This window comes from Protomyctophum parallelum (genome assembly GCF_964188405.1).
Source record: "Protomyctophum parallelum genome assembly, chromosome: 5".
In the NCBI taxonomy this organism is placed as follows: Eukaryota; Metazoa; Chordata; class Actinopteri; order Myctophiformes; family Myctophidae; genus Protomyctophum; species Protomyctophum parallelum.
The window spans coordinates 52,818,875-52,845,346 of record NC_139702.1 but is presented as its reverse complement, the minus strand read 5'-3'; the positions used below and the strand labels follow the sequence as shown (position 1 = coordinate 52,845,346).

General features: G+C 42.5%; 2 protein-coding genes across 2 annotated transcripts; one reads left to right on the top strand and one right to left on the bottom strand.

Moving 5' to 3' along the window:
* The first annotated feature begins 1,704 nt into the window (after nt 1–1,704).
* On the top strand, nt 1,705–16,077 carry LOC310858499 (stromal membrane-associated protein 1-like). The gene is made up of 10 exons (XM_083764632.1): nt 1,705–1,976; nt 2,931–3,064; nt 3,873–3,958; nt 4,210–4,285; nt 4,823–4,891; nt 5,578–5,653; nt 6,255–6,376; nt 11,136–11,343; nt 14,240–14,574; nt 15,380–16,077. Exons 1-10 carry the CDS (start codon nt 1,859–1,861, stop codon nt 15,515–15,517), a joined length of 1,362 nt encoding a protein of 453 aa, XP_083620758.1. The 5' UTR covers nt 1,705–1,858; the 3' UTR covers nt 15,518–16,077.
* Nucleotides 16,078–21,040: 4,963 nt separating this feature from the next.
* Nucleotides 21,041–25,444, bottom strand: LOC310859532 (keratin, type I cytoskeletal 19-like). Its single transcript, XM_083766116.1, has 6 exons — nt 24,808–25,444; nt 24,286–24,368; nt 23,524–23,680; nt 23,089–23,250; nt 22,587–22,712; nt 21,041–21,300 (listed from the first exon to the last, which is right to left on the bottom strand). The coding sequence occupies exons 1-6, from the start codon at nt 25,351–25,353 to the stop codon at nt 21,076–21,078; spliced, it is 1,299 nt and encodes a 432-aa protein (XP_083622242.1). The 5' UTR covers nt 25,354–25,444; the 3' UTR covers nt 21,041–21,075.
* Between the last annotated feature and the right edge of the window lie 1,028 nt (nt 25,445–26,472).

The window sequence follows — 26,472 nt, the reverse complement described above, 5'->3', positions numbered from 1 at the left end:
TCATGTTATGAGCTACTTTCTGTCAAGAAAATCTCTGCACCTTATCTTTTTCTAAGTGTTGGAGTTTGGAAGCACTCGTCGAAGTTACTGAACGGCCCTGCGTACCACCTGTTTTGCATTTTCACATAATGCAGGAGGCAGCAGCACGACCCGTTAATAAAAACGAGTGCTTGCAAACTCCAATCACCTGCAGAGAATTTCTTGACAGAAAGTAGCTCATAACATGTCTATGGTGGATTTTTCTGAAACAAATGCTTGGCAGATTGAAAGAGGATAATTAAAGCTTGACCTGTAGGCTGCAGCTGCAATGTTGGTGGGTTTAACATTGTTTAATACAAGCAGATCGCAAAAGCAAATTGGATGAGTGGGGAGTCACTGGAGGGTATTGCAACTCTAGATTCATCCCATTATAAAAAATCCCACCCGTGTGAACTGAGTGGTGCAACTCCCTAGCCTGGGTAAACCCACTCCCCCTGCTGGACAACATTTCATTCTGCCAGGAGGGGTGAGTCTGGCTAAATGGTAATACAAAGTCCTTAAGATTGTATCAGCTTTGGTACGAGCCAATCCGCGACCGAGCTCAGGGCTCTGTGATTGACAGCGCACGTTGGCCAATCAGGAACGATTTGAGCAGTTGATGACGTGTGAACTCCTCGACTCATTCACAACAACAAACATGGGAATGAGGAAGTAGGAACGGAACGCGTTTAGATGACGCCTCTTGTTTTGATATACGCTGATTGGCTGAAGGGGTTGTCCGTCAACGCTACTCTCCCGCCCCACGGCTAAACAGCCACACAGGCGATTATGCCAGACTCACCCCTCTTGGCAGAATGAAATGTTGTCCAGCAGGGGGAGTGGGTTTACCCAGGCTAGCAACTCCCCCCCCCCCCCCCCCCCTCTCTGTTTCTGGTACAACAGCGCCCCTACTGGTACTCATAGTCATACTGGAGCTCATTAACCAACACAAAGACGGACACATAGGTACATAGGTGAACACGGACGTTGCTGTTCCTTGGAGTGGTTGCACCACTCCAAAATCTAGAGTTGCAAAAAAAAGAGTTGCACCCTCTTAGTGTCAATTTATGAAGGGCCCATTCAAATTTCAGCATCTTGGGCCCTTCTCAAGGTGTTAATGATATGTGCAGCGGCACATGGATGTAACTGCACCATCAATGGCACATACGGTCCTGAGTCCTTGGCAGGTCAGTCTTCAAGGTAAGTTTAAGTACCTAATAGCAATTCATTGGATATCGATAACGGCCAAAGTGTCTCATCGGTACATCCCTAATATATGCCTAGTATACAGTAACTATAGGCCTATAAGCAGTAGATACATTTTCTACATTTCACTTGCGGTCTCTACCACTCCCAGTCTCCCACCAGTGACCAGATAATCAGCTGTGCTGCTCATGTCATGCATGACATTACAAAATAAAGCTGACATCACTGTAAAGGAAATGGACAGGCTTTTCAATCCTCTATTACTCATTTCCAAGGGGTTTATCAATTTAGATCGAAACATAATTAGCATTGTGTCATGCTCAATAAGGACACTGTCAAAATATGTTGGCACACTTCCGCATGAAATAAAAATATTGAAATTAAGTTGATAAACATTTGCGTCACGCATAAGCGTCATATTGACTCGTCCTATCACAGGAGTCCGCCTCAGCTCAAGAATTCATGTGGGCGGAGAGAGGATTCCGGTTCCGGGTGTATTACTGTTTTCGTCCAGTTTCTCTCGGGAGGATTTCTCACCTCTGATTATGATCTTAAATGAGAAAGTTGTTACGACTCACCAGCACATCAAGTAGATAACCCTTTTAACTTAAGGCAACAAAGTAAAGCCGCAAAAATGACGACCCGCTCGGAGAGGGAGAAGGCCCTAAAACTCAACGAGCAACACCAGGCCATCCTGTCCAAAATGCTGAGGGAGGACGATAACAAATACTGCGCCGATTGTGAGGCGAAAGGTAGAGACGTTCAGCTAACACTTATTTATATCTTCATTCATGATATGTATATAATTCATAGCCCGGCCACTTGCTTCAAGTCGATCTATATGTTCTATTCCAACTGGTTAAGCTAAGCTAAACAGCTAACTCATTTGTGTAGATGGCTCAGGGCAAGTCAGCTGACAACCTTCTTCCCCTTTAGCTTCGCTAAGTAGCTAGGTGGCTAACTTGTCTAAAGCTCTAGCAATATCTATCTATACAGGGCAGGGCGTTTCTAACCCACACCCTGGTGTAATGTGGTCTGGTTATACATATCTAGATACAGATGTATATACAAATCTTAAAGCACAGTAACATGACCCTCCCTAACCAACGGATCTATCCTATTTACTGTCATTGGTGAGGAATGCAGCTTTTACCTTGGCAGGTGTGACACTGACAGTACAAGCTCATGCATGTTTACTTTAACCACCATTCATCCACCACTCCCTTTCTTCTACCATCCCTTATTATCACCCCCTTCCTTACGCAGTGCTGTCCATGCCTACTCTGATCCAATTATTGATCATGTATAAGACAAATGGCACAGTGGAAAGAGACAAGGAACAGTATTTTCTGTAGATGGTGGACGGGTTCTGTTTTTAACTCGGGACTATGCAGGGGTGTAGAGGGAGGGGAGGGGGGCATCTACATTTTTTTGGGGCAAAAATATGTTTTTTGACTTGTCATTTACTTTTATGGATACATTGTAACCCTGTTTCTAAATAGGCTATACACGTCTGCATGTTTTAATAGTGTGTCTGCATGCACGCAAATGCGTGTGTATGTGTGCACGCACGTGTCTTATGGAGCGTCCCCCGCTTCTAAAAGTACCACTACAACACTGGGACTATGGGATCAGCAGATTCAGCGCACTTGAACAACACACCTGGGTCATAAGTAACAAAGTGATCTTTCTCGTCTTATTTCCAGGTCCAAGATGGGCGTCTTGGAATCTTGGTGTGTTCGTCTGTATCCGGTGTGCCGGAATTCACAGGAATTTAGGGGTGCACATATCCAGAGTTAAGTCTGTCAACCTGGACCAATGGACCGCAGAACAAATTCAGGTTGGACTGCTAGTGCTACCTGACCCACACAATTGTTTTATCCACATACGATTACCATACGATGTTAATTGTTATAGGACTGCCCCAAATATTCAATTATTTTAATGCTTATTTGACAGGTTGATTTTCAAATATAATTTCAACATTTGGATACCTCATTTTAATCATTACATGGTGTATGCTTTCAATAGATCTGTATCTGAAACTATTTCGGCAAGGCAGGACATTGGCCAGTTTTCAGTAGGCTTGTCTTTAAATGAACATTGCAGCAATTCTTATTCTTTATAATCTTCAACAAATAATAAAAGAACAATGTTGTTGTAACTAAGATATAGAGTGAGAGTGTTTGTGCAGTAACAGGGGTCTCCCTGTGTCTTATTTTCTTCAGGTATTCCACTTAATTTATTCTGTATCCTGAGAGAGTTCTCTATACTGAATGGATACATTTAATTGTCATGCTGACCGTTAAAAAAAACAGCTGGAGAGACATGGAGACCCCTGTTACCGAACAAACACTCTATAGCTATGTGAGAATGTCAGAATATTGAACTCTTATTTTAATCAAAGAAAATCACTTGCCTTGCCTTTAACTAATAATGAATCCACTGAGCTGTCACTTGCCCTACCTTTCATTAATAATTAAACTACTGAGCTGTGTTTGCAATCATTAGTATTTGTCAGATAAAATCTGCCTGATTAATTAGAACGGTTTATAACTTTGTTTGTGATTATCACGTTTATAATTGATACACAAAATTGTCTTATGAACTGTCTTTCTTCTACTGTCCCTTCGGGTCCTGTTCTACAGAGTGTAACGGACATGGGGAACACCAGGGCCAGGCAGCTTTATGAGGCCAACCTTCCAGAGAGCTTTCGCAGGCCTCAGACAGACCAGTATCCTTCACTGTCAAACCACTTACACAATGATAGACTCACTTACAGACGTATATATATACCCTTATACCAAAAAAGAAAGTTTATAAAACATACATGATACTACTGTCATCTTATTGCCTTTCTCTTCTCTGGATCCTACTCACTATATTATTTTTATTTTATTCACTCTTTCTTTTCTACCACATTGTTACAGTGTCTTGTTTTTGCCACTAAGTTACCTGTTTGTTTTCCTCAACTCTGAACCTCAGAGCCGTGGAGTTCTTAATCAGGGATAAATATGAGAAGAAGAAATACTACAGCAAGAATGTGACCAATGGAGGCAGTGTATGTATAGATATTTCAACATTGTTGTTAGAAGCTGGGTGAAAACCCATGTAACATCCTGCTTGTGAGCGGTTTACTTTATACCACTACGAAGCGTTAATTTAAAGCCACAATCCGTAACTTTCATGACCTAGCCGCAATTTGAATCTGGGTTCCCTGCGCAAGCTATAAAGGAGAGCTTGTTTGGGAAGGTGAGATATTTACCTTTGAATTTCATTCAATATTTACCAGTAGTGGCCCTACTTGACACAACTTTACACCCTAAAATAAAGTTTTATTCCTCTAAAAAGTATGGATTGCAGCAAATAAAGCCAAATTTAAAAATAATAATGGATACAATCTTTTTTTGTAGTTTATATATGGTTACAAACAGGATGTTAACCAAAGTAGGACGGTGCAGCAGTGTTAACTGTTTGTCTTTGGTCTGATGTGAAATTCAGCAATGAATGTAAGGGAGTCTAGGGACCTTGTTGAATAGTGCCTTTTGTGTGGTCTCTGGTTTAGCCAATGGTTGACTTCATTTTTATGTGTCTCTAGCCAAAAGAGAAGGAGAGTAAGACGGAGAAGGAAGTAGACAGGGGGACCAAACTGTCATCTTATTCCAAGGTAAGCAGACCCAAGGTCCTTTCTGTATTTAGTTTGCACATTCTCCCCATGTACCCTAGGGTAGTTGCTCTCGTAAAAACATGCAGTTTAGTCCTGGTCTCTATACTGCCTCTCCCTGGTCAGCCGAGGTGCCTGATGGAGGGGAAAGGAACTTGTTGGAATAACGTGTTCCTACCAGGGAAACTCCCCCTGTCAGGTGATAAGAAGCGGCCTGCTCACTGCTCATGCATTGAATGAAGCATGAGCTCAGTTTGCGCCTCTCCCTAGGTTGTCAGAGGGAGTAGCGCCCTGGATTACAGTTTAGGAAATCGTGGGATAAAAAAATCAAGGAAATAAGTATTTTGTAATACAGGATACAGTGGGATGTGTCTTCCAAGAGGAGATTGACAAACATTTTAATCAATCATCCTTTTTATGCGGCGGCCATCTAAAGGTGCTGTATAATGGTTGTCTTTGGTCTGTAATTACTGTTTAATGTTTTTGGCCAACTGCCGTACATGCCATTAGTAGATGCTTTAATTCATTTAATCAGAGTTTTATGCTAAAGCTATATATTGTACACGTCCTCGTTGAGTATAGTGCTAGCCTATTACCATGCTTTGTAGTCACTAACCTACACATGACTACTTCATTTTCTTCAAAAGAAAAACATTTTTTTGTGTGTGTGTGTGTGGGGGTTTGTGTAGAGTGAAGAGCCCCGGACAGTCCCTAAAATCAGTCCTGTGAAGAGTTCAGAACCGGCAGTCAACCTCCTAGGCCTCGGTGAGTCTCTCCTCTTGCTGTGTTTTTCCACACTGTGGAAGTTGTGGAAAGTGAAACCTTGTTGTAATAACCCATTCTGACCTGAGATCAGATTCATACGAGGTTCCCGCCGGACACACACTGGTCTGATGAACCCATTCTGACCTGAGATCAGATTCTAAAAATGTCAGTCGTTCTTCGATTTTTCAAAAAATAGCAGACCTACAAGCTCGTATCGCGCCACTCGGTGGCGCGATATGAGCTTGTAGATCTGCTATTTTTCAATAGCTAAAGCATAACATGATGCCAACACCAAAATGGGTGCCCGTTCAGAATGGGATAATATATTTTTAAATTATCTCTATTTCAATGAGGATAGATAATCCACTCCTTATTTTGTATTTATAATGAGATGGATGGTTCAGAAAGTTGAGAAGGCACATTTCCACCATGCCATCGACGAGCCCATAAACTGGTTTCTAAATGAATCGTCAAATTGTTATATGGTACAATTAAGAAACAGCCAGTGAGTGACTTGAGTAAGAAACAAGGAGAGATTGCATTGTTATGTAAGCTAATGTAGCCCACCTGTAAAACCAGTTTATTCTACTCCTTGTTGCAGATGCACCGGCAGCAGTATCGACTAACAACAGTAGCACAAGTCAGAACAACGACCTGGATATATTTGGTCCCATGGTGTCCAACCCCCTCCCAGTTTCCACATCCACTGCTCAGTTTTCTCAGGTAAAAAAAACCCCACATGAACTGAATCATAATTTGAAGATGCAAGGCTATGTATCTATTTTCTTGATAGTCAGTGTGCCATTTCAACATTTTCCCCATATACCATAAACTGTACATTTCCTTTTGTTTCTTATTCTTCTTTTAAAATACAGTGCATCCGGAAATTATTCACACCCCTTCACTTTTACCACATTTTGTTTTGTTACAGCCTCATTTCAAAATGGATTAAATTCGTTTTTTCCCTCATCAATCTACACACAATACCCCATAATGATGAAGTGAAAAAAGTTTTCTCAAATATTTAGTTAATTTATAACAAATTACACCCGTGTGAACTGAGTGGTGCAGCTCCCCCCACCTCTCTCTCATTAGCAGGCAACATTGCAGTACTATCCCTCTCTGTTTCTGGCGCCCCCTACTGGTACCCTATAGTCATATTCTGGTGCTCATGACCACATGGGTACATGACCACATACATACATACATATATACATACATACATACATAGGTGTACACGGACTTTGCTGGTCGTAGGAGTGGTTGCACCACTCAAAAATAAGAAACTGAAAAAACGCATGTACATAAGTATTCACACTCTTGACTTGGTACTAAATTGAGGCACCTTTGGCAGCAATTACAGCCTTAACACTTGTTGGGAATGATCCTACAAGCTTGGCACACTTGAATTTGGGGTATTTTCCCCCTTTTTCTCTGCAGATCCTCTCAAGCTCTGTCAGGTTAGACGGGGAGAGTCGCTGCACAGCTATTTTCTGGTCCTTCCAGAGATGCTCAATGGGGTTCAAGTCTGGGCACTGGCTGGGCCACTCAAGGAATTTCACAGAGTTGTCCTAAAACCAATCCTTCATTATCTTAGCTGTGTGCTTGGGGTCGTTGTGCTGTTGGAAGGTGAATCGTTAACCAAGTCGGAGGTCCTGAGCGCTCTGGAGCAGGTTTTCATCCAGGATGTCTGTACACTGCTCCATTCATCTTTCCCTCTATCCTGACAAGTCTCCCAGTTCCTGCCGTTGAAAAACATCCCCACAGCATGATGCTGCCACCACCATGCTTCACCGTAGGGATGGTATTTGCCAGGTGATGAGCGGTGCCTGGTTTCCTCCAGACGTAACGCTTGGCATTCAGGCCAAAAAGCTCTATTTTGGTTTCATCAGACCAGAGAATATTGTTAATAATGGTCTGAGAGTCGTATAGGTGCCTTTTGGCAAACTCCAAGCACGCTGTGACGCCTGGCTGTCATGTGCCTTTTATTGAGGAGAGGCTTCGGTCTGGAGGAAACTAGGCACCGCTCATCACCTGGCAAATACCATCCCTACGGTGAAGCATGGTGGTGGCAGCATCATGCTGTGGGGATGTTTTTCAACGGCAGCAACTGGGAGACTTGTCAGGATAGAGGGAAAGATGAATGGAGCAGTGTACAGACAACCTGGATGAAAACCTGCTCCAGACTTGGTCAACGATTCACCTTCCAACAGGACAACGACCCCAAGCACACAGCTAAGATAATGAAGGATTGGTTTTAGGACAACTCTGTGAAAGTCCTTGAGTGGCCCAGACTTGAACCCCATTGAGCATCTCTGGAAGGACCAGAAAATAGCTGTGCAGCGACGCTCCCCGTCTAACCTGACAGAGCTTGAGAGGATCTGCAGAGAAAAAGGGGGAAAATACCCCAAATTCAAGTGTGCCAAGCTTGTAGGATCATTCCCAAAAAGTCTTAAGGCTGTAATTGCTGCCAAAGGTGCCTCAATTTAGTACTAAGTCAAGAGTGTGAATACTTATGTACATGTGTTTTTTCAGTTTCTTATTTTTTATAAATTAACTAAATATTTGAGAACTTTTTTCACTTCATCATTATGGGGTATTGTGTGTAGATTGATGAGGAAAAAAACGAATTGAATCCATTTTGAAATGAGGCTGTAACAAAACGGAATGTGGTAAAAGTGAAGGCGTGTGAATACTTTCCGGATGCACTGTATGTTCTTTCACATCAGCACATTGTAAGGCCTAAAAAAAAAAAACTTTGGTTTCCGATTGGCTGTCATTTTTGGGCTGAGTAGGTAGGGAATTTATTTTTTATTTTATTTTTTCGTGGGAAGGATGGGTAGCAAGGAATTTATTTTATTTTATTTATTTATTTTTTCGTGGGAAGGATGGGTAGCAAGGATTAAAAAAAATATATCCTACGGCAATGATGGATAGGCTTCTACATATTTCATATTTTGGCTATGTGAAATAACTGGCAGTTTTAATGGTTAATACAACTTTACATTGTTTTCATTACACAGTGACATACCTGGAGTAGAGGCAGCAGGTTTAGAAAATAGGGTTGCTGATATTTTCTGCTGCCCTGCGGTTGGCTTTGGCAATTCTTTTTGGTGGCATTTTAATGTGCGGTGGCAGTGGCACCACAACACACACGCAACAGAAACACAACAATATCGGCGTGTGTTATTCAATGTGTGTTTGTGTTTCCCATTGAACCGGGTCTGCATGTCACGTTAAAACATGTTCCCCTAAATATTTCTGTCGGAGGCAGCGCGGTTTAGTTGAGAGAGTTGCGACATCTCCGTTCACTGCTTATTCGTGGGGCTGCATGCGTCATTGATCAGTCCATTGTTGTCACTCTCTGTCTTTAAACAGCTCTAGTCTAGAGGCTGCGCTCCGCTCCGCGGTCAGAGCTGAGCAACATGGCGGCGCACAGCGCACTGTGTTGACAGTGTTGTTACAAACGATAGTGTTTCCTACGTGGATTTTATTTTTTATAACGTAGGATGAGGTCGCTTGTCCCGATGGTCTCATCAAAGAGAATTTTAATGATCAATGACCTTTTTGGTTTTGACTCGGTCGTATTCTGAGCTTTTTTTTATTTATTTATTTTCCCCCACCAAATGCCAATAAAATAATATGGGTCGCGCATATTTAATAGAGTCGGTCGGCAACCGGAAACCAACGTTTTTTTTTTTTAGGCCTAATGATCATTATCATGATCATAAAAGAAAATATATTTCTCTAACCCTGTGCCAATGTTGGCACCTGTGCTTAACATTGCCTACCCCCGAATAGGGAAGTTTAGTTTTCAAGAATTGAAAGGTTTCATTTCCTATAAGGGAAGTTGGTTTGCAGACATGATTTACAATACCTCACTTAAAGAAGAAAGACCATTTACAAGCTGTCCTGCCCGGAGAAACCTTTTATCTACAGATAGGAATTGTTTGGTGCACTGCTAAAAAGCGATCCTCTATAGTCTATTGTATTTGTATTTCACTAACACTTTAATTTGAAAATGTAATCTTTTAATTATTTTGAATTGCTTAACTTAACATTGTAATTACAGTATTAACTGCAATTTCACATTACCTTTTTTTTGTGATGTAGGATGCACTACTTTTTGAGGTTGGGCTAATCTCATGGATTTGTACTCTTATTGACTAAGAGAAAATGTTTGCAAAAGCAGAAAAAACCTGCAGTGCTCCAGATTAGATGAATAGTCTAAAGTACAAGGCTCAATAATGCAATAGGAATGAAGAGGTAGCCAGCCCAGCACACAATCCTTTTCACATGTTTTATTTACCTTTTATTTACAACGGACGGCCGTGTTTCAACCTGATAGGCCTTCCTCGGGCCTTGCTCACGCTGACTAAGGCCTATCAGGATTGAGGAACGTGTCCGTTCCGTTGTCTGTCCATCCGGTAAATTAACATGTGAAAAGGTCATTCATTGTGTGCTGGCTACCTCTTCATTCCTACTCTTATTCACTGACATTGTAACATCATGGTGATATGCCCCGGTGCCATTATATCACAACATAATGTTATCTCATTGACCTAAATGGCATTATTTCAACAAGGATAAGATGATTAAAAAAGGTTATGTCTGTAGGAGTGCAGTGACAGTGACGGATTGCTTTACCTGGGGTTACATCTTCTGATAATTGTACTTGTGTCTCATTGTACTTGTTGACATGAAATAATCCCGTCTAGTGTTTCATTAGCACGAATGTGACAAAATAGTCTACAGCTTGTTGTTACACTGCTGATCATGAACACGTTGAAACTAAGAATACGGTAAAGATACCAAGGACTCGACAGTGATGTCACTGTTATGCAACACAGAAGTAGTACGGACTTGAAGCCATTTATAAACAAGTTGTCTTAATACCACAAAACAATTTTCCCTTGTGGATAATAAACACATCAAATCTAAGGGCGCCATGGACAGCGATACAATGGGCTCGGCTGGACTTGATGCTTGACCATAATGTTAACACAAAAACTGCTCATGACGGAACGTTCCGCCATATAGAATCCAACCGGCAACTGCTTCTGGCGGAACGAAAGTCTTTTCTGATTATCGGGTGATCCCGATTGGAACATCGGTGCTTTCTAGAGCAAGGATGGCCTCGTTTTAGCTCACTAGCATTGGCGCTAATTATTTAGCATCTAAAATGGACGCCCAAACCGGACGTGCATCACACTAAAACCAAGTACCGGGTCGGCAGTCAAGCGTTGGCTCTTGTGTCCACCAGGTGACAGTGAATCGGTAAAGAGATGCATTATGAACATACCTATCGGGAGCAGCGTTCCTAAATAACATTCTCTGCATTTAGCCATAAGATAAATGTGTTCATATCATGCTAACGTAAATCACGACCACGCGTGCTATATCTGGATTTTGCGGAAATGCAAATCTTGAATTGCATCTTAAAACCCTGATTTCCATTCCTCTACTCATTTCCACTCTGTAGGCTAGCATCACTGACCCTGCCAGCACCCCAACACAAGCTCCAGCAGGTGTCCCCAGTACAGTCTCTGGCCAAGCAGAGCTGGACCTGTTCAGTGAAAGTAGCAACAGTAAGGCAGAGGACACGACCAAGAAACCTCTGTCCAAGGACTCCATCCTGTCCCTATATGGAACAAGCAGTGTGCCCCAACACTGCCAACAGACACCCACAGGTTAGCATTCAAAAAGGTCAACCAGACAAAGAGTTTTCCCTTAGTACCACGTGAACCCTAGCATCCCTATTCTGATGCGAATGTTTGGCTTAATTAGTCTATTGACTGTAGATTATTAAGAGATGCATTATTTAATAGACGTTCTACAAGCTCCCTTGGGCTTTTTGGGTGAAGCAATTCGGTGAAAGGATTTGGGGAGAGAGTGGGCCTACTATAGACCCCTTGTAAGTTATCTAGGTACTGAAGTTTATTTTGCATTTTCAAAATGACGTCACATTTTGTCCTACTGGAGTGCTATCTAGCCATCCAGATAGTTTGTGTAATTTACTGATGTTTCGCCAACGGATGACATGACACGCATACAAAATTCACCTCAATGTGAACAGCGTTTACTACTACTCTATGATAATGAGTATATGCTGTAAACGTAAAATGGTGTCTTATGAGTATTGGACACTTTGTGTGCACGGAAATAATATAATCAATCAATCAAGAATAATGCAAAGACCTCAATGTGAGGTCTCTGTAGCAGAAATCTCCAAACCTCACTCTCTGAAAATTGCACCAAATGCAGGATGTTTTTGTTTTTAACCCCAATCGCCCAGGGGCCTATTTCACGAAACTTGGATTAGAGATTAAGCCGGGCTTTAACACATATCCTGGCTTAATATATCCTGGATCAGTGCTTAACCGGTTTCATGAAAGCTGGTTGATCTTGCCAGATTAACTTAACCAGTTAACCTGGATATGTTGAGGCTTGATTCGGTTTCATGAAAGTGATGCTACATAAGTTACCATGGAAACTAATGCTTTGGACTTAGCCTGCTCCGGACCAGGCTAACAGCCAGGTTTAACCTAATCCTGATGTCTTTACTGTTCATTAAGCAGTCAAACTGATCACAAACCAATGATGTTTTCCAGATTTATTCAATTATTATGGGTTTATGTTGCCTTATTTGTATCGGTCTGCATTAAAGGACTAATTTAAGCACTATATAAAATCAAATAACCAAAATATATAGGCTGCACAACATCATGACAGCTTGTGAGCTTGTAGATCAGCTGCTTTTGGTGAATGTTCCCCATGAATAGGTTTGCTGTCGTGCAAGTGCAGTGCACGGTTAAGAATAATTATTATATTATATTATTATTATTATTTTTGTAAAAGTGAAAACCACTAAATATTACTCATTGTTTTACAACATATTACCATTGTAACGTTTCACCCACTACTAGTCCTACATACTTACACCTAGAAACCCCATTCAAACCTATTTAGGTTCATCCTATGGTGGACATGTGTACCTGAAAAGGAATCTTTGAAATGTTTAATCGTTTTAGAAATATAGTGCTTTCAAATTTGAGACATTTATAGGCAGATAGTGGCACTTCAAAAAATCACTTTCACCTAGAAACTCCATTCACACTTTGTAAAATTCAGCTTACTGTGGAGACACATGCTGGAACTTTTTACTTTGAAATGTTTTGTAGTTTCTGAGTTATTTAACTTAAACGCCCAATGCATTCTCAATGGCAATAGCACAAACTTTGGCATGCTACATGAACCCATGACCCTCACCAGTCTGGCCCCTGTCTGGACAACAACCCCCTTCCCCAAAGGTAGCTCCCTCAGAGGAGGGAGTTATGGCCAAATATCACAATGCGACAATATCATTATGCTTACAATATTAAGAATTCTGTTTTAAGTTAATAAATTGGTAAATTGTAAACTATATTTTTGGGGTAGTTAATCATTCAGTCTATCCACTATTGAGAGTATGTTCTCTCTTTAATTACAGCAGCAGTATTTATTTTAGAAGCTTAAGTCCTTGTATCAGTAAGTCTTGAATAGATTAGTAAAGATAAAGAGATATACAGAAGGGGGCTGTAATGCAACTATTAAGGATGCAAACTGCCTTAATACCCCATGAAGAAGAAGGATCAGTAAATCTGTGTTCTACAGAATGGGTCTAGAGACAAAAAGCCAGACTGTCTATTCAGCCAGGCTTGCTGATCCCGGCTTGCCAAATCCGCCAATTCTGAGCCTCGCTTGGCTTTAGTGGAACGGAATAAACCAGGCTGTAAAGATCAGGATTTAAAAAGCCTGGCTTTGGCCTAAATCGCGGATTAGTTAATCCAAGATTCGTGAAATAGGCCCCAGGACGATTGGGGTTAAAAACAAAAACTATAGTAACACCCAGCACCCAGGACGAAGTTTTATCCAAAAGACGAAGTTTATTGATATGAAAACCAATCGCATTGCTCCACAGCCTAGGTGCACACACACACACATACCCCCCAAGGACTCTGAACCTCATGCTGAGAACCAATGTTGTCATTGAAAATGCCCCCCCCCCCTTCCTGTTTAGCCGACGACAATGAAAATCTTAAAACGTTAATAACTAAACGAGATTTAAATCATCCCGTCCAATTCTAAGAAAAGGTCCTGTGTTAGACGGCCCCCCCGCTGTCCAGTCGCTAGTCGCGTTAGATTTAATCATGCCTCCCGTTGTTGTCGATCACCTTTAGAGTATTTTGGCTACATTTAGCTGCTCCAGCCACATCCGGTATAACTTCCGGTCCGTCGGTAAAAGTGCTCCGTTGCTATAAATTGATTCGGCGCTATGATTTAATGGATTAAATAACCCCGGGCAATCGGAGTGTTAATTACATATTTAGGTTGTATGGTCCCTTTAAACATATTTTCTCTTGTTGCAAACCTTTCTTTGCTCGATGCTTTCTCGATGCCTGAAGAAGGTCAGTAGACCGAAAGCTTGCCAAAAATAAACTGATTGTGCGCAGATCTGAGTGTGCGGAGCTTCCCTTTATTTTTCTGCAAACCTTTCTTTGTAAACTAACTGTATTTCTTCCATATCTCTTCTCTTACCCCCTGCAGCTGGTATGTTCATGGGTCCATCGCAGATGCCATTTCCTGTCCAGGCTACAGCTGGCTACCAGGCCTACCCTGGTATGGGTGCAGCCCCACCAACCACAGTCATGGGTGCCATGATGGCTCAGAGTGGGGCAGCCATGATGCCACCAAACGCTGGCATGATGGTCGGTATGACGATGCACAATGGCTTCATGGGTAATGCCCCCACTGCAGCTGGAGTGATGGGCATGGCACCCAGGATGATGGGACCACAGGGGGGACCGATGCCTGGCATGGTGCCTGCCCAGGGCATGTACGCAATCCAGCCTGGGCAACAGGCGCAGTGGAGCATGGGGCAGGTAAGGTGTTGCAGTTATAGTACTATACTAAATGGGTTGGGGTTTTTTGGTAAGGTATTGTCAAGGCATCCCTTGTCTCTTTTGGTGACATGATAGCAGTAGGCATATGTTTGTCAGTGGCTGTGCACGCCACCTTGCGTGGCAAGAAGAACACTACATTTAGAAATCTCCAGATTATTGGCACCCTGAGGCCTCCATTTGTCCGGTATCGCAAGATTTATCATCTAAAAAGGTTATATGAGTCACATGAGTAAAGAAATAAGCTGCTGATGAAGTAAAAGAAAAAAGGGGAGCGAATTAATTCCCAGGAGGAAATGCAGGTGTCAAAGCAGCAACGGTGATAATGAAACATAGGAGGAGGTACTGGTAAAAGTCCCAAAACCAAGATAAATAAGAATAAAAATACTAAAGCTGCTCATCAGTGATCGTGTGTGGTCTGTAAATAAACTCTACAGTGAATATATGAATAAACGTATATTTATAGCTATATGTCCATCGCCACTGAACACAGTATATGCATGTATGGGTAAATGGGGGCTGGCAATATATCGATATCATATGAGAGACTATCGTCTAGGATTTTGGAGCTCGTAAATAAGTCTCGCCTTTTCCTGGATTTGAAGGCTGCACTACAGTAAAGTGAAAACCTTCCTTTGCATTTTTGTAAAACATCTCATTCCTTCCCTACGGTCTACTGCTGTAGTTATGGCAGTGCATTGAGTTATGCTGTGGTTTTAATGTAGTTTCTCTTATCTCTCCCCCTTCCCCTCATTTCCTCATTTTCTTTCTCGTGCCCTCTTGGCAGATCAACCAGCAGATGTCAGGGATGAGTTTTAATGGAGCCGGGGGTCAGATGGCCTTCGGTCAGCCTGCCTCGGCTATGGGAGGCTGGGCCACCGCTGCAGCCTCTGGTCAGACCCTCAGCACCCAGCTGTGGAAATGAACCTTCCAGGGGTCGGAGGTCATTGCTAGGGCAGCATAAAGAGTAGGGAAGCAACACCACATCCGCATCTCTGCACCCTGCTATGAACTGATGGATGAACTGCCCGTTTCCAAAATATGACCGCCCCTCAGAACATGCAACTTGTATCTCTCTCTTCCCCTCTCTTTCTCTCTCTCTCTCTCTCTTTCTATTGTGTGAGTGAATTGGGAGTCATTCAGCATTGCAGGCTCAGCATTTTATGCCTGCTGTATGTTTTTTGGATCATAACATTTATTTTCCTTTTTTGGAAAAAGAAGATATAATAAAATACAGTCCCGATAAAAAACAACATTGACAACATATCGGAGAGGGAAAAAAATGCTGCAGGACCAGTTACACAAGCTTTTATTGTATCACTGTATCATTCTGAGATAATACAAAATTTAAAAGAATAGTATTTAATGGGAGAAGATGTGGTTACCATGTCTGTCAATACGGCTCCCGTATGTACAGCACTGTATAACCTCTTTTAAAGTACCTGTGGTTCCCCTATAAAAAAATAAAGTATGATAATCCAATAATGTTGCTTTAACGAGTTTTCTATAATTGATCTCTTGGCTTGCACTGTTTTGCAGAATGTACAATTCTTAAGTCTTATAAATGGGGATGTTATAGAACACTATATCACAACAGTACAATATCCAAAATCATACTATACAGTCTAATATCATGATATCGATATAATATTGATATTGGGGATACCCGATCAAGTTTTTCTTGCTCCTGATCCGATCATTTGGAAATGACGTGATCGGATCCGCACTACCCTACTTATAAAGGAAATACGTTTTAACGTTTTAACCCATTCTGACCGGGCACCCATTTTGGTGTCAGCATCATGTTATGCTTTAGCTATTTAAAAATAGCAGATCTACAAGCTCATATCGCGCCACCGAGTGGCGCGATACGAGCTTGTAGGTCTGCTATTTTTGAAAAATCGAAGAGCGACTGACATTTTTAGAATCTGATCTCAGGTCAGAATGGGTTCATCAGACCAGTGTGTGTCCAGTGGAAACCTCGTATGAATCTGATCTCAGGTCAGAATGGGTTAATGCAATACATGAAAAGGTGGCTGTGTTATTTTATTCACTTCAGGAATTTTCATTATTTGTCATGTCTGTTCAATTTGTAGTTTTACATTTGTAGTTCTGTTTCCATCAATGGTTCTAATCCCTGCTCCTGTGGGACCTCAATGCTATAGTATATATGTTTTCTCTCGCCTGCCTGCACTGCTGCTAGTGTTCTTTCCTGGCACTGCTGTTTTTTAATCCTTCCTGGTAGTTTATTAGTGCAGTAGTAGTTCTCAAACATTGTCAGTTTCAGTACCCACTTTGCCTGACGAGAACATTTTGCTTAGAGAACTAAGAGAAAAGCATAGCTAGTATAATGATGCTGTGATTGAATTGCACCTTTTGAATTTGGAAGATTACAAAATGGCTTGAGAGTTGCAATGTGTGCCCCCTCAGTAGTTCCTACAAGTATTGCTTTCTATTCAATAACAGTTGTATTAGTCAAGTTTTAATTTAATTTGGTTTAACACTTCACAGATTAGGTATTATAGAAAACCATCAATATCGGGGGTAGAACAGAAAACCAGTAGTACCGGTTGTACTGGTCGGATAAAAAAACAAGTAGTACCAGTTGTACTTTAGGATACCAGTAGATAAGAAGCAGTACCAGGGGTACTGATAGGATGGGAAACCAACAATACTATGGCTACCACAGACCAGAGTTAGGAACAACTGTAAATATCCTCTTGGTGTTATTACCTAGGAGGTTAGGCTGAAATCCACCACTAGATGGAGGTATTATACACCACAAAACCTTAACCTAGGGCCTAGGTAGTAGGACCCCTTTAATTTAGGGTTGACGCCACATCTACAGTACCCAATGCCATCTGTCACAAACCATGCTCTCCTATGCACCAGCTTTTTTTCATTATTTGTGTTGCTATAGTGCATACAATGGTTGTTTAGTCCTTTTTGCCAATCTTTGGGGATGAACTATACCCAAACTCTGGGGGATTTGGAAAATGTGAGTCATACTTTTTTAACCACTACCAGTTTGGTTTAGGAAAGTGTACCTCACTGTATGTTCTGTGGCTATAGTGTTGTTCAGTTGTTCCTTCAGTGGGTTGCACAGTGCCCTGGCTGTGGGTACTGGACACATTTACATGATGTCAAGGACGATGTTTGTGTTCTCTTTTGTTGAACTTTGAATATTATGTCTGTGGAACAATGGCTAACAAGGCCTTTGTAAAGCACTCAGCATGTTTGTTGTTACTGTTGTGCAGTACAGAGCACATGCAGTGTATGTGCTGGTGAGCTGACACCAGGCACTGGGAAAGTAAAAACCTTGGATAACATAACAACATCCAGTCTTTCCACTTTATGCCAAATTTTATGTTTATGTTAAGTTACTAATTACCACCTCTTCTTTCATTTCAACCTTTAGTTTCAAAGCTTTCATGTTGTGGTACACTGTGCTGTGCCAATTGCAACACTAATTATAGGCAAAATGTTACTAATCCATTATAACTACTTTAATCTGTAGCCAAATGTCGACATTTAGAGTTCTGCATCTGTGTAAAAGGTCGAGAAGAGTGTTGATCAGAGTTTGAACCAGTTCAGCCTTATACAAATCCCACCATTATACAGTACACAGTTACTGTAGGCTAACTTCAAATACCCGGGCCCAGAAAATATTCCTGAGACCATTAAACGAGGGGTACCTATTTGGTGACAGGGATATTAAAACTGACACATTTATGTGTTCCCGTTGCAATGTAGATGCTGTGCAAATGGTTTCAAAATTCACATACAAATAATACTTGGCCTTGCTGTTAAAGCTTTTTGAAACATACTTGATGTTGTTCCACTGCTGACTCTCAAGTCTCAACACTTTGAGAGCCCAGGCAGATGTTTCCAACTTTCACAGCTACTTCTGATGCCGTAGCCCTGTCTGAGACCTTTAGCAAAGAGGCTAAGCATTCCTCTCGGCTTCTGTGTCAAACTTATAACACATGTAACCCAGCACTGAATTATATTCTTCTCTCTATCTTTCTTCAGCCATTTGTTGGCAGTACTTTCTGTTTCTGTTCTCTCTTTGTCCTGTGGTTAGAGATATCAAGTTTTAGGTTACTGTACTTTTTGAGAATTCTCAAAAATTTGGTTGGTAGTGGTACATATACGATAGCAGCATTTCTATTTTATACATGGATACCAAAATGTCTTGCTTTAATTGTAAAACGCTTTGTTTGCGGATAAAGGAAATGTGTCAGTTCAGTTGCCTTCATGCAATTCTGCAACTACATTTTCAATAGGAACTGTGTGGAATGTCCAATACAGTACATGCAAACTGACACCCTGGTGTGCTGAACCTGAGCCAAGATGTGTCATACGATGTGTCATATGGAAATAAGGACGCAAGGACCCCCTCGAAAACCAGAGGATGCATCTTAAGGGACTTATCCAAATAAATGTAATAATGTGGGCTCAGCCTCAGTTCTTGCAATGTAGTTTCTTCATTCTTCTCCAAATCTAGCATCGCAGGCTTCACCTTCTGAGAACTGTTCACATTTCATAACTTCTCACATTTCAGCTAGAAGGATTCTCTGTGATTCTCTGTAAGACAGTTTGAACGGTGAATATCTGTGTTCTTTCATCAACTTCCCTACATTCCTATGCCACTTTGTATTCATCACAATATTTATAAATATACAATACACTGTTTATGCAGTAAGAGGGAGTGGACCCCTCACTAGGGCCTCAAAAGATAACACGCCTCTCTTTATGACACTGCATCATTCATATTGATCATATTGATCACCTTCCATAGTCTGTGTTCATAAAAAGGCACAAAGTACAACACCAATACTTAAGAACTCTGTGAACAGAGCTGGCTTTGTTCTGTTGGTCACTGTTTGCATTCACAGTCCCTGTTACGAAATGTTACCAGGCAACAAGGACTCCTGCAGACTTAGACATACTCCATGTAACATTGTGTTTAGAGTTGCCAGAGCAAATATTAGTCACCGAAGTTGGGCGTGTCCTGTTTGAAAAGTCCTTTCACTGTATCTCATGGGTCATTAACGTTGTTGTCACTGAACTTGCACTTTTCTTTGTTTATTGGTGTGTTTGATTTAGTAACCATTTAGTATGTTACATGTGGTAACACAGGGTGGTGTAGTTGTACTGTATGTGAGCAGCTGCCATAATGGAAAGCTTTCCTGCTTACACCATGTCCTGACTAATACTGTCCTTGAGCTACACACTGAACCCCTACCATTGTCTGACCGATCACAGTTCCGTGGCTCCAGATAAGAGCTATAAGCATATTGAAGAACAATATAAAATAAAAAAGAATGCATGGCCGAGACCCGTCTTCAGGTCTGTTCCCAGCATGGGATGTTCCATAATGGGAGTTGTGAACCATTGTTCACCCCTTCCTGACAAAAGTACCCTCCCCCATATTATAGTTTGGTTAGTATGACAACTGTGTAAACACTGGTCAGTGACGGAAAAGATACCGTGGGTTCATGTTTCATCTGGCTGTGGACTGTCCACATTTCCCCCAAAAAAGTTGCCTTGGCTAAAAGTTCACTTAACAACACAGGAAGGTAGACTTCACCAGCAGATTTATTTTTCAGAGACATCAAGTCACACAAACAAACACGGGAGCACACTCATAACACAGACATTTCCTTCGATTCGACAAATGTTCCATACTTTACTTTACTTTTACTTTACTTTACTTTAACACAACACAACACTCTCTCTTCAGGTCTTATAAGTGGCAATCTTCATTTCATCTCCTGTAACAGCTTGAGTTTGCAAGTTTGAGTGTGTGAGTTTGTCCATGTGTGTGTCTTCTGAGAAATGCTTGTTCTGCCAGTAGGTGCTCCTAGCTGGACGAACGCACTGTGGTGGTTGTGACTGTGGTCTTGGCTCCCCCTGTAGAAAGAAATACAGATCATTATACCAGTGCTATAACAAAGATTACACTGTAAAATAATGCTTGGTTATATATATATATATATATATATATATATATATATATATATATATATACTGTGTGTGTGTGTGTGTGTGTGTATATATATTTTTTTTTCTTCTTTTCTTTTAGTGTTAAATGGATGCTTACCTGAAGGCCTACATCAGGGACAGGAAGAAAAGAACAGAGGAAAAATAGATGTTAAGAGGTGTTTTCTGAATTCCAGTGACATATGCAATGGTTTCTAAGACTGCAGAGTACAGTTGACCGTATGCTCTAACAGTTAAAGTCTGACTAAAGGTTAAGTTTGTGGACTTATCAACTCATGTAATTGACTGACCCCATTCAGTTCAGACAGTTCTGTCTGTCTCTTCTTTTCCTATCACTCTCATTTCAGACATGCTTGTATAACAACTTGGGTTTGAGTCCTCATGGCTTGGTTCACCTGCCATTGTTTGAGTCTGTACTGTCCATGTGCTGAACTCTGTGTAATTAAATAATGCCTTTTTAGAGAAAACCGTAAATGTTTACCTAGACTCCTCTCCTTCCAGGAGACTCCTGTACATGGCGATCTCGGCCTCCAGCCTGGTCTTGATGTCCAGCAGCATTCTGTATTCCTGTCCCTGCTGCTCCGTGCTGGAACGCACGTTACCCAGCTCTGACTCTAGCATGTGGATCTGTTCTTGGTATGACTGCAGCATGGCTCCGTAGCGTGCCTCTGTCTCTGCCACAGTGTTTTCTAGTGCCCCTTTCTGTAAAAGAGCAGAGTGCGTTTAAAAGACGTGAAAATGTACAACCATGAAGATATTCTTCCTCATTTATTTTATTAGTAATTTTATGTCATTACGAAACGTCCGGTGAGAAACCTCTATAATGGGACTGAACAGACATTCTCTAAGAACAATTATTCACCAGCTTCAGCTTTCATGGCTGCTGAGTAAGGATTCTAAACTAGTATTGGTTATTTAAACAATCTCCACCCTTGAGCCACTATGCGAGACATTTACAGCTTGTCTGTGTTTGGATAGATTACTGGTCTGCAGGGGGTATTCAACATAGACCAGACACACGTACTTAGTGGTTTTCTTTTTTGTAGTTTTATCTACAACGGAAACACTGTACTGTACTGTGGATTACTGCCCCACAAAGACACAGTAGGCCTATATGTACTTTTTGTTCTTTTTGTACATGTACTGTACTGTATGAGTAAGTGTTAGTGGTAATGACTGGTGTCTAGCATTTCCAAATGATAAAGAACAGAACTCTACTGTACAGTACTTGCATCAGGGTGGCTGTTCTGTGTTGAATGATTAACCCCAGTTGGGTCATGATAGCCCAAGGGAGTACAGTTTTGGGTTGTCCGGTTCTCCACATTCCTTTTCGCTTTGCTCATGCTCTGTTCTGTCTCCCAGAGTAGAAGCAGATGGCCTTATAACGTCAGGCTTATAGAACCCTTCCACTCTAAATAACTCTTCTTCTCTCGCCAACCCCACACCGACCCCCCCATCCCTCACCAAATCCTCCTCTTGCGCTAATATGTATTAAAAACCTTGTTCCTCCGTCTCTCAGTAGTTTTCTTTTGGCCTCAGTGTAAACTCTATGCCACCGTTCATCACAATCTGTTCCTCCATGCGTTCACACACAGGGAAAAGGCTAATGGATGTTTTGTTCAAATAAGGCATGATGTTGAATTCTGAAGAGCTGGCGTGTGCTCTGGAGTTGTTTAACTTTTATTTGTCAAGGGCAATTTAACTCTCCATGGATGCTCTTTTATGGCAATGCTACAATTTACACGCATACATTTTGACAAATGTGTTGGTAGTCGACTACTACTGAGGATCTCCACAGGAGGGAGGGAGGGTTGGGTGCCTTGCTCTTGGGACACCTCAACAGTAGTTTTTAAAGGGAGATGCGTTTCCATTTCACTTTAACCACACACACATTTAGAGCCATAAACTTTAGGATCGTAAGACTGCTTCTGTAACCTCATTTTCCACCCTCTCCCACCCTCAGTGTGTTTGTCGTGTGTCTCTCTCACCATGCTGAGCTGTGACTGCAGTTCGATCTCCAGGCCCTGCATGGTACGCCGCAGGTCGTTGATCTCTGTCTTGGACGTCTGGACGGTTTCTGTGACCATGGCCACCTCCTTGTTCAGGGTCGCAGACTGCAACGGGACGCATACATTTTGTTTTAGCACAATTCTATTGTAAATTGAGGGCAGCCGGGGGATGTTCACAGCTTGTCTGTATAGCTACTATATGGTTCATGGTTTGTTTGATACGTGTTGCTTTAATTATTGAAACGTGATTTATCTCTGAATAATACCATATTTATCTTCCCTACAATTACATTTCCTATTGTCTTAATTAAATTCTTTAAACTTGTCTCAAGTTGCATAATACTATAGCAACATTATCAGACCTCCCAGTGAAGGTCTTGTGTGGTCTAATTCACAGAGTATAGATAAGTAGGCCTAGTTAAATACCAGTCTGCAGGGCAGGTGTTGTGTTGGGGCTTCGGGTGTGGCTTTGTCTTCCTACCTGGTTATTAAACCACAGCTCCTGGTCCCGGCGGTGTTTGTCTGTGATTCCTTCATACTGGGCCCTGACGTCGTCCAGGATCTTGCTGAGGTCTTGCTGTGGTGCAGCGTCAACCTCCACATTGACCGTGCCTGAGAGCTGAGAACGCATAGCTGCCAGCTCCTGTGGATGCAAGGAAAATGTGAGTAAGTATAACAGATCCAGAATCCATTGTTATACTCTCTGAGTTAAGTTAACATTTGGGATTTAGTGTCTGTTATTGAGTGCTCAAAGGTTTCCCCGTTCTCATGGAAAGAATGTCGTTGAAGCGGCAATTGTCCTATAAAATCAGCTACAGACTTCTCTAGCTCCAAGCCAAACTCCCCACACGGCCTTGACTAACACTAGAAGAACATCCTGTCTGTGTACATAGACTGTGTGATGGTGAACACCAACCTCAGCATGGTTCTTCTTGAGGTAGGCCAGCTCATCCTGCAGGCCTTCAATCTGCATCTCCAGCTCAGCCTTGGTGAGGGTCGTCTGGTCCAACAGACGTCGCAGGTTAGCGATGTCCGCCTCCACTCCTTGGCGCATCATCATCTCATGGTCAAACCTAATTGGTTGGGGCGAGATGAGAGAACATGAGAGATGTTTCAAATTAGATCAGATTGACCTAATCCACTTAAAGTGCTGTGGCTGTGCAAGGATGAAACGGGCAAGAAGTGGACATTTCCATGTCGGTTCCGTACTCTATTGATGTAGCTATCATATATGCTAATGGTGATCAGTACCTACAGTACTAGGGACCTAGTTAAATGGAAACAGGGGGGTTGGTGATAGAGGGTGTGTGGGGATATGGAGTGGGCACTTCCTATCCCGGATGTTTGGTTTAGTTAGGTCCACAAGGCCTCCAGAAGGCTCAACAGTGCATTCAGTCATCCTAGACCCACACCCACTCCTTCCTTACCCATTTTCAAAATCGAACCAAACCTCTGTGCGTTTGCGGCACACTTATGCAACCCTGACATCACAGCCACTCTCACTTAGCACCTCCTGTTTTGTACAACAGGACCATACAGGGGCAACACAATACATTCTAGACTATTCATCACAACATATTATGTCAAATGTGTACTCGCAAAGTGCTATTATGTGTTTCTTTTCCATTTGTGTCTGTGTGGGTGTTGAAGAGTCTTACTAGAGTAAGAGAGTGCTTACTTGGTCTTGAAGTCATCAGCAGCCAGTTTAGAGTTGTCGATCTGCAGCAGGAGGTTGGCGTTGTTGATGGTGGCACCATTAATCTTAAAGAGAGAGAGAAGTTAGAACCATTGGTTATTTATCAGCGGACAATAGACACATCGCGATGTCGATAGATCGGAAAATATTACACAAATTGCCTGAATTGTCATTGGTCATTTTCTTTTACTCACAAGTCATTGTATATTGCTACGGTTTGAATACTTCTATGCCGCATACAACTGATTCAGATAGAACTGTCTGTCTTCACTGTATAAATACTGTCAATGTTATGTTCCAACCCATGGCAATGATTAACAGCAAGCATTACTTGCTCCATACGTAACATAAGATATAGTATAGAGACTGGTCAAAGCCCAATACTGCATTTATCTACAGTTATTCATCACTGTACCTAACCCTGTTCAGTGGCCTGTTAGGCAACAGTTCTGACCACTGTTCCCTTAACCCTGGGGTTGGAACAGTGGTTCCTATACTTCCTACCTTGTCCTTGAGATCATTGATGATGGCCCAGTAGTTGCTGTAGTCCTTCTCGGCGGCGGGTCCCTTCTGCTCATAGTACTCTCTGATCTTCACCTCCAGCTCGGTGTTGGCCTTCTCCAGGTTGCGCACCTTTTCCAGGTACGTCGCCAGGCGGTTGTTGAGGTTGTTCATGGTGGCCTTCCCGTCTGTCCCGACTTGGTGCTGGTCGACGCCGTCGGCCAGGTCAAAGCCGCCGCCATATCCGCCGCCGTATCCGCCGCCATATCCGCCGCCATATCCGCCGCCATACCCAGAGGAGACGTTGCGGACGCTGGACGAGGAGATGCGGTTGCCACCGTGCATGCTCATGCCGGACACGCTGTAGGCCTTGGGGGCGGAGGAGACGTAGCCCACGCGGCGCTGGGAAATGATGGATCCCCCTCCTCCACCCATACCCATGCCCATTCCACCACCCATACCCATGCCACCACCCATACCCATGCCCCCACCCATGCCCCTGTTGCCGCTGCTGGAGCTGTAGCTGTAACTTGTGCGAGTACTAGACATGCTGGCTGGACGTGCTGATCAGGAGATGAGAAGAAGAAGAGAGGAGAGGACCGTTATACAGCTGCAGGCTTTCAGAACCACTGTGTGGAGATGGATGGGAGCGGGCCGGCTCCTCATATACTGGCTGGCTCTGGGGGGGAGGGACCGGATCGGGGAGGACGTTGGAGGGAGGAGGGGACAGCAGAGAGAGTTTGAGAGTGGAAGGACGGGAGGGAGGGAGGGAGGGAGCGGAGGAGAAGGGAGGGTGATGGAGGGAAGGAAAGGGAAGAGAGGAAGGGAGGGAGGGAGGGAAGGACGGAAAGAAAGAGAAGGGAGGGTGATGGAGGGAGTTTTTAGCCTTTGCAGTGCAGCGATAGCCTTGGCACCGCCACAGTAGATTTCACCCCAGTGAGGGAACCTTTATGGAATGTGCATGCATGCGCGTGTGTGTGTGTGTGTGTGTGTGTGTGTGTGTGTGTGTGTGTGCACGTGCATGAGAGAGAGAGGATATAGAGTTCCCTAATCTCTGCTGAAATTGTGTGTGCGCACACACACACACACACAAGTGTATACTTTTACAGTAAGTCCCTGCCAGTCCCTGGTACAGAGTTCATTATGATATTTGCTAAGAGAGTGGTTATCCTTAGTTCTAATGCAAACACAATTGCCACTATAATATCATGCTCCACTGCCCCGCCTGCCATCGGTGTTGTGTGTATTTCTACTTAAAACTACACACACTTCTGAGATGGAAGGCATCTTGAACTTCATATACAGTATAGGCCAATATGTTTAATTCAATAGACATAGGCATTGAGTTACTGTAGAAATGGTTAATATGTAATCCGCTTATTGCTTGATAACTTTCCATTATTTTTCAAATGAGTCATGGTTCATATGAGGGAACATGTCAGCACCCCATTGTTCACCATGTCCCTCAAAACATCCCCTTTGTGTGTGTGTGTGTGTGTGTGTGGGGGGGGGGGGGGGGAGCCCTATATCCTGTCTGTGATGAAGTGTGTATTGCCGTATCTCCTGTGTGTATTAAGTTCATGTGTATTTGTGCTTAAGTTTGTGTGTGCGTGTGCGTGCGACGAGAGAGACAGACAGACAGACAGACAGACCGAGAGACAGACTATT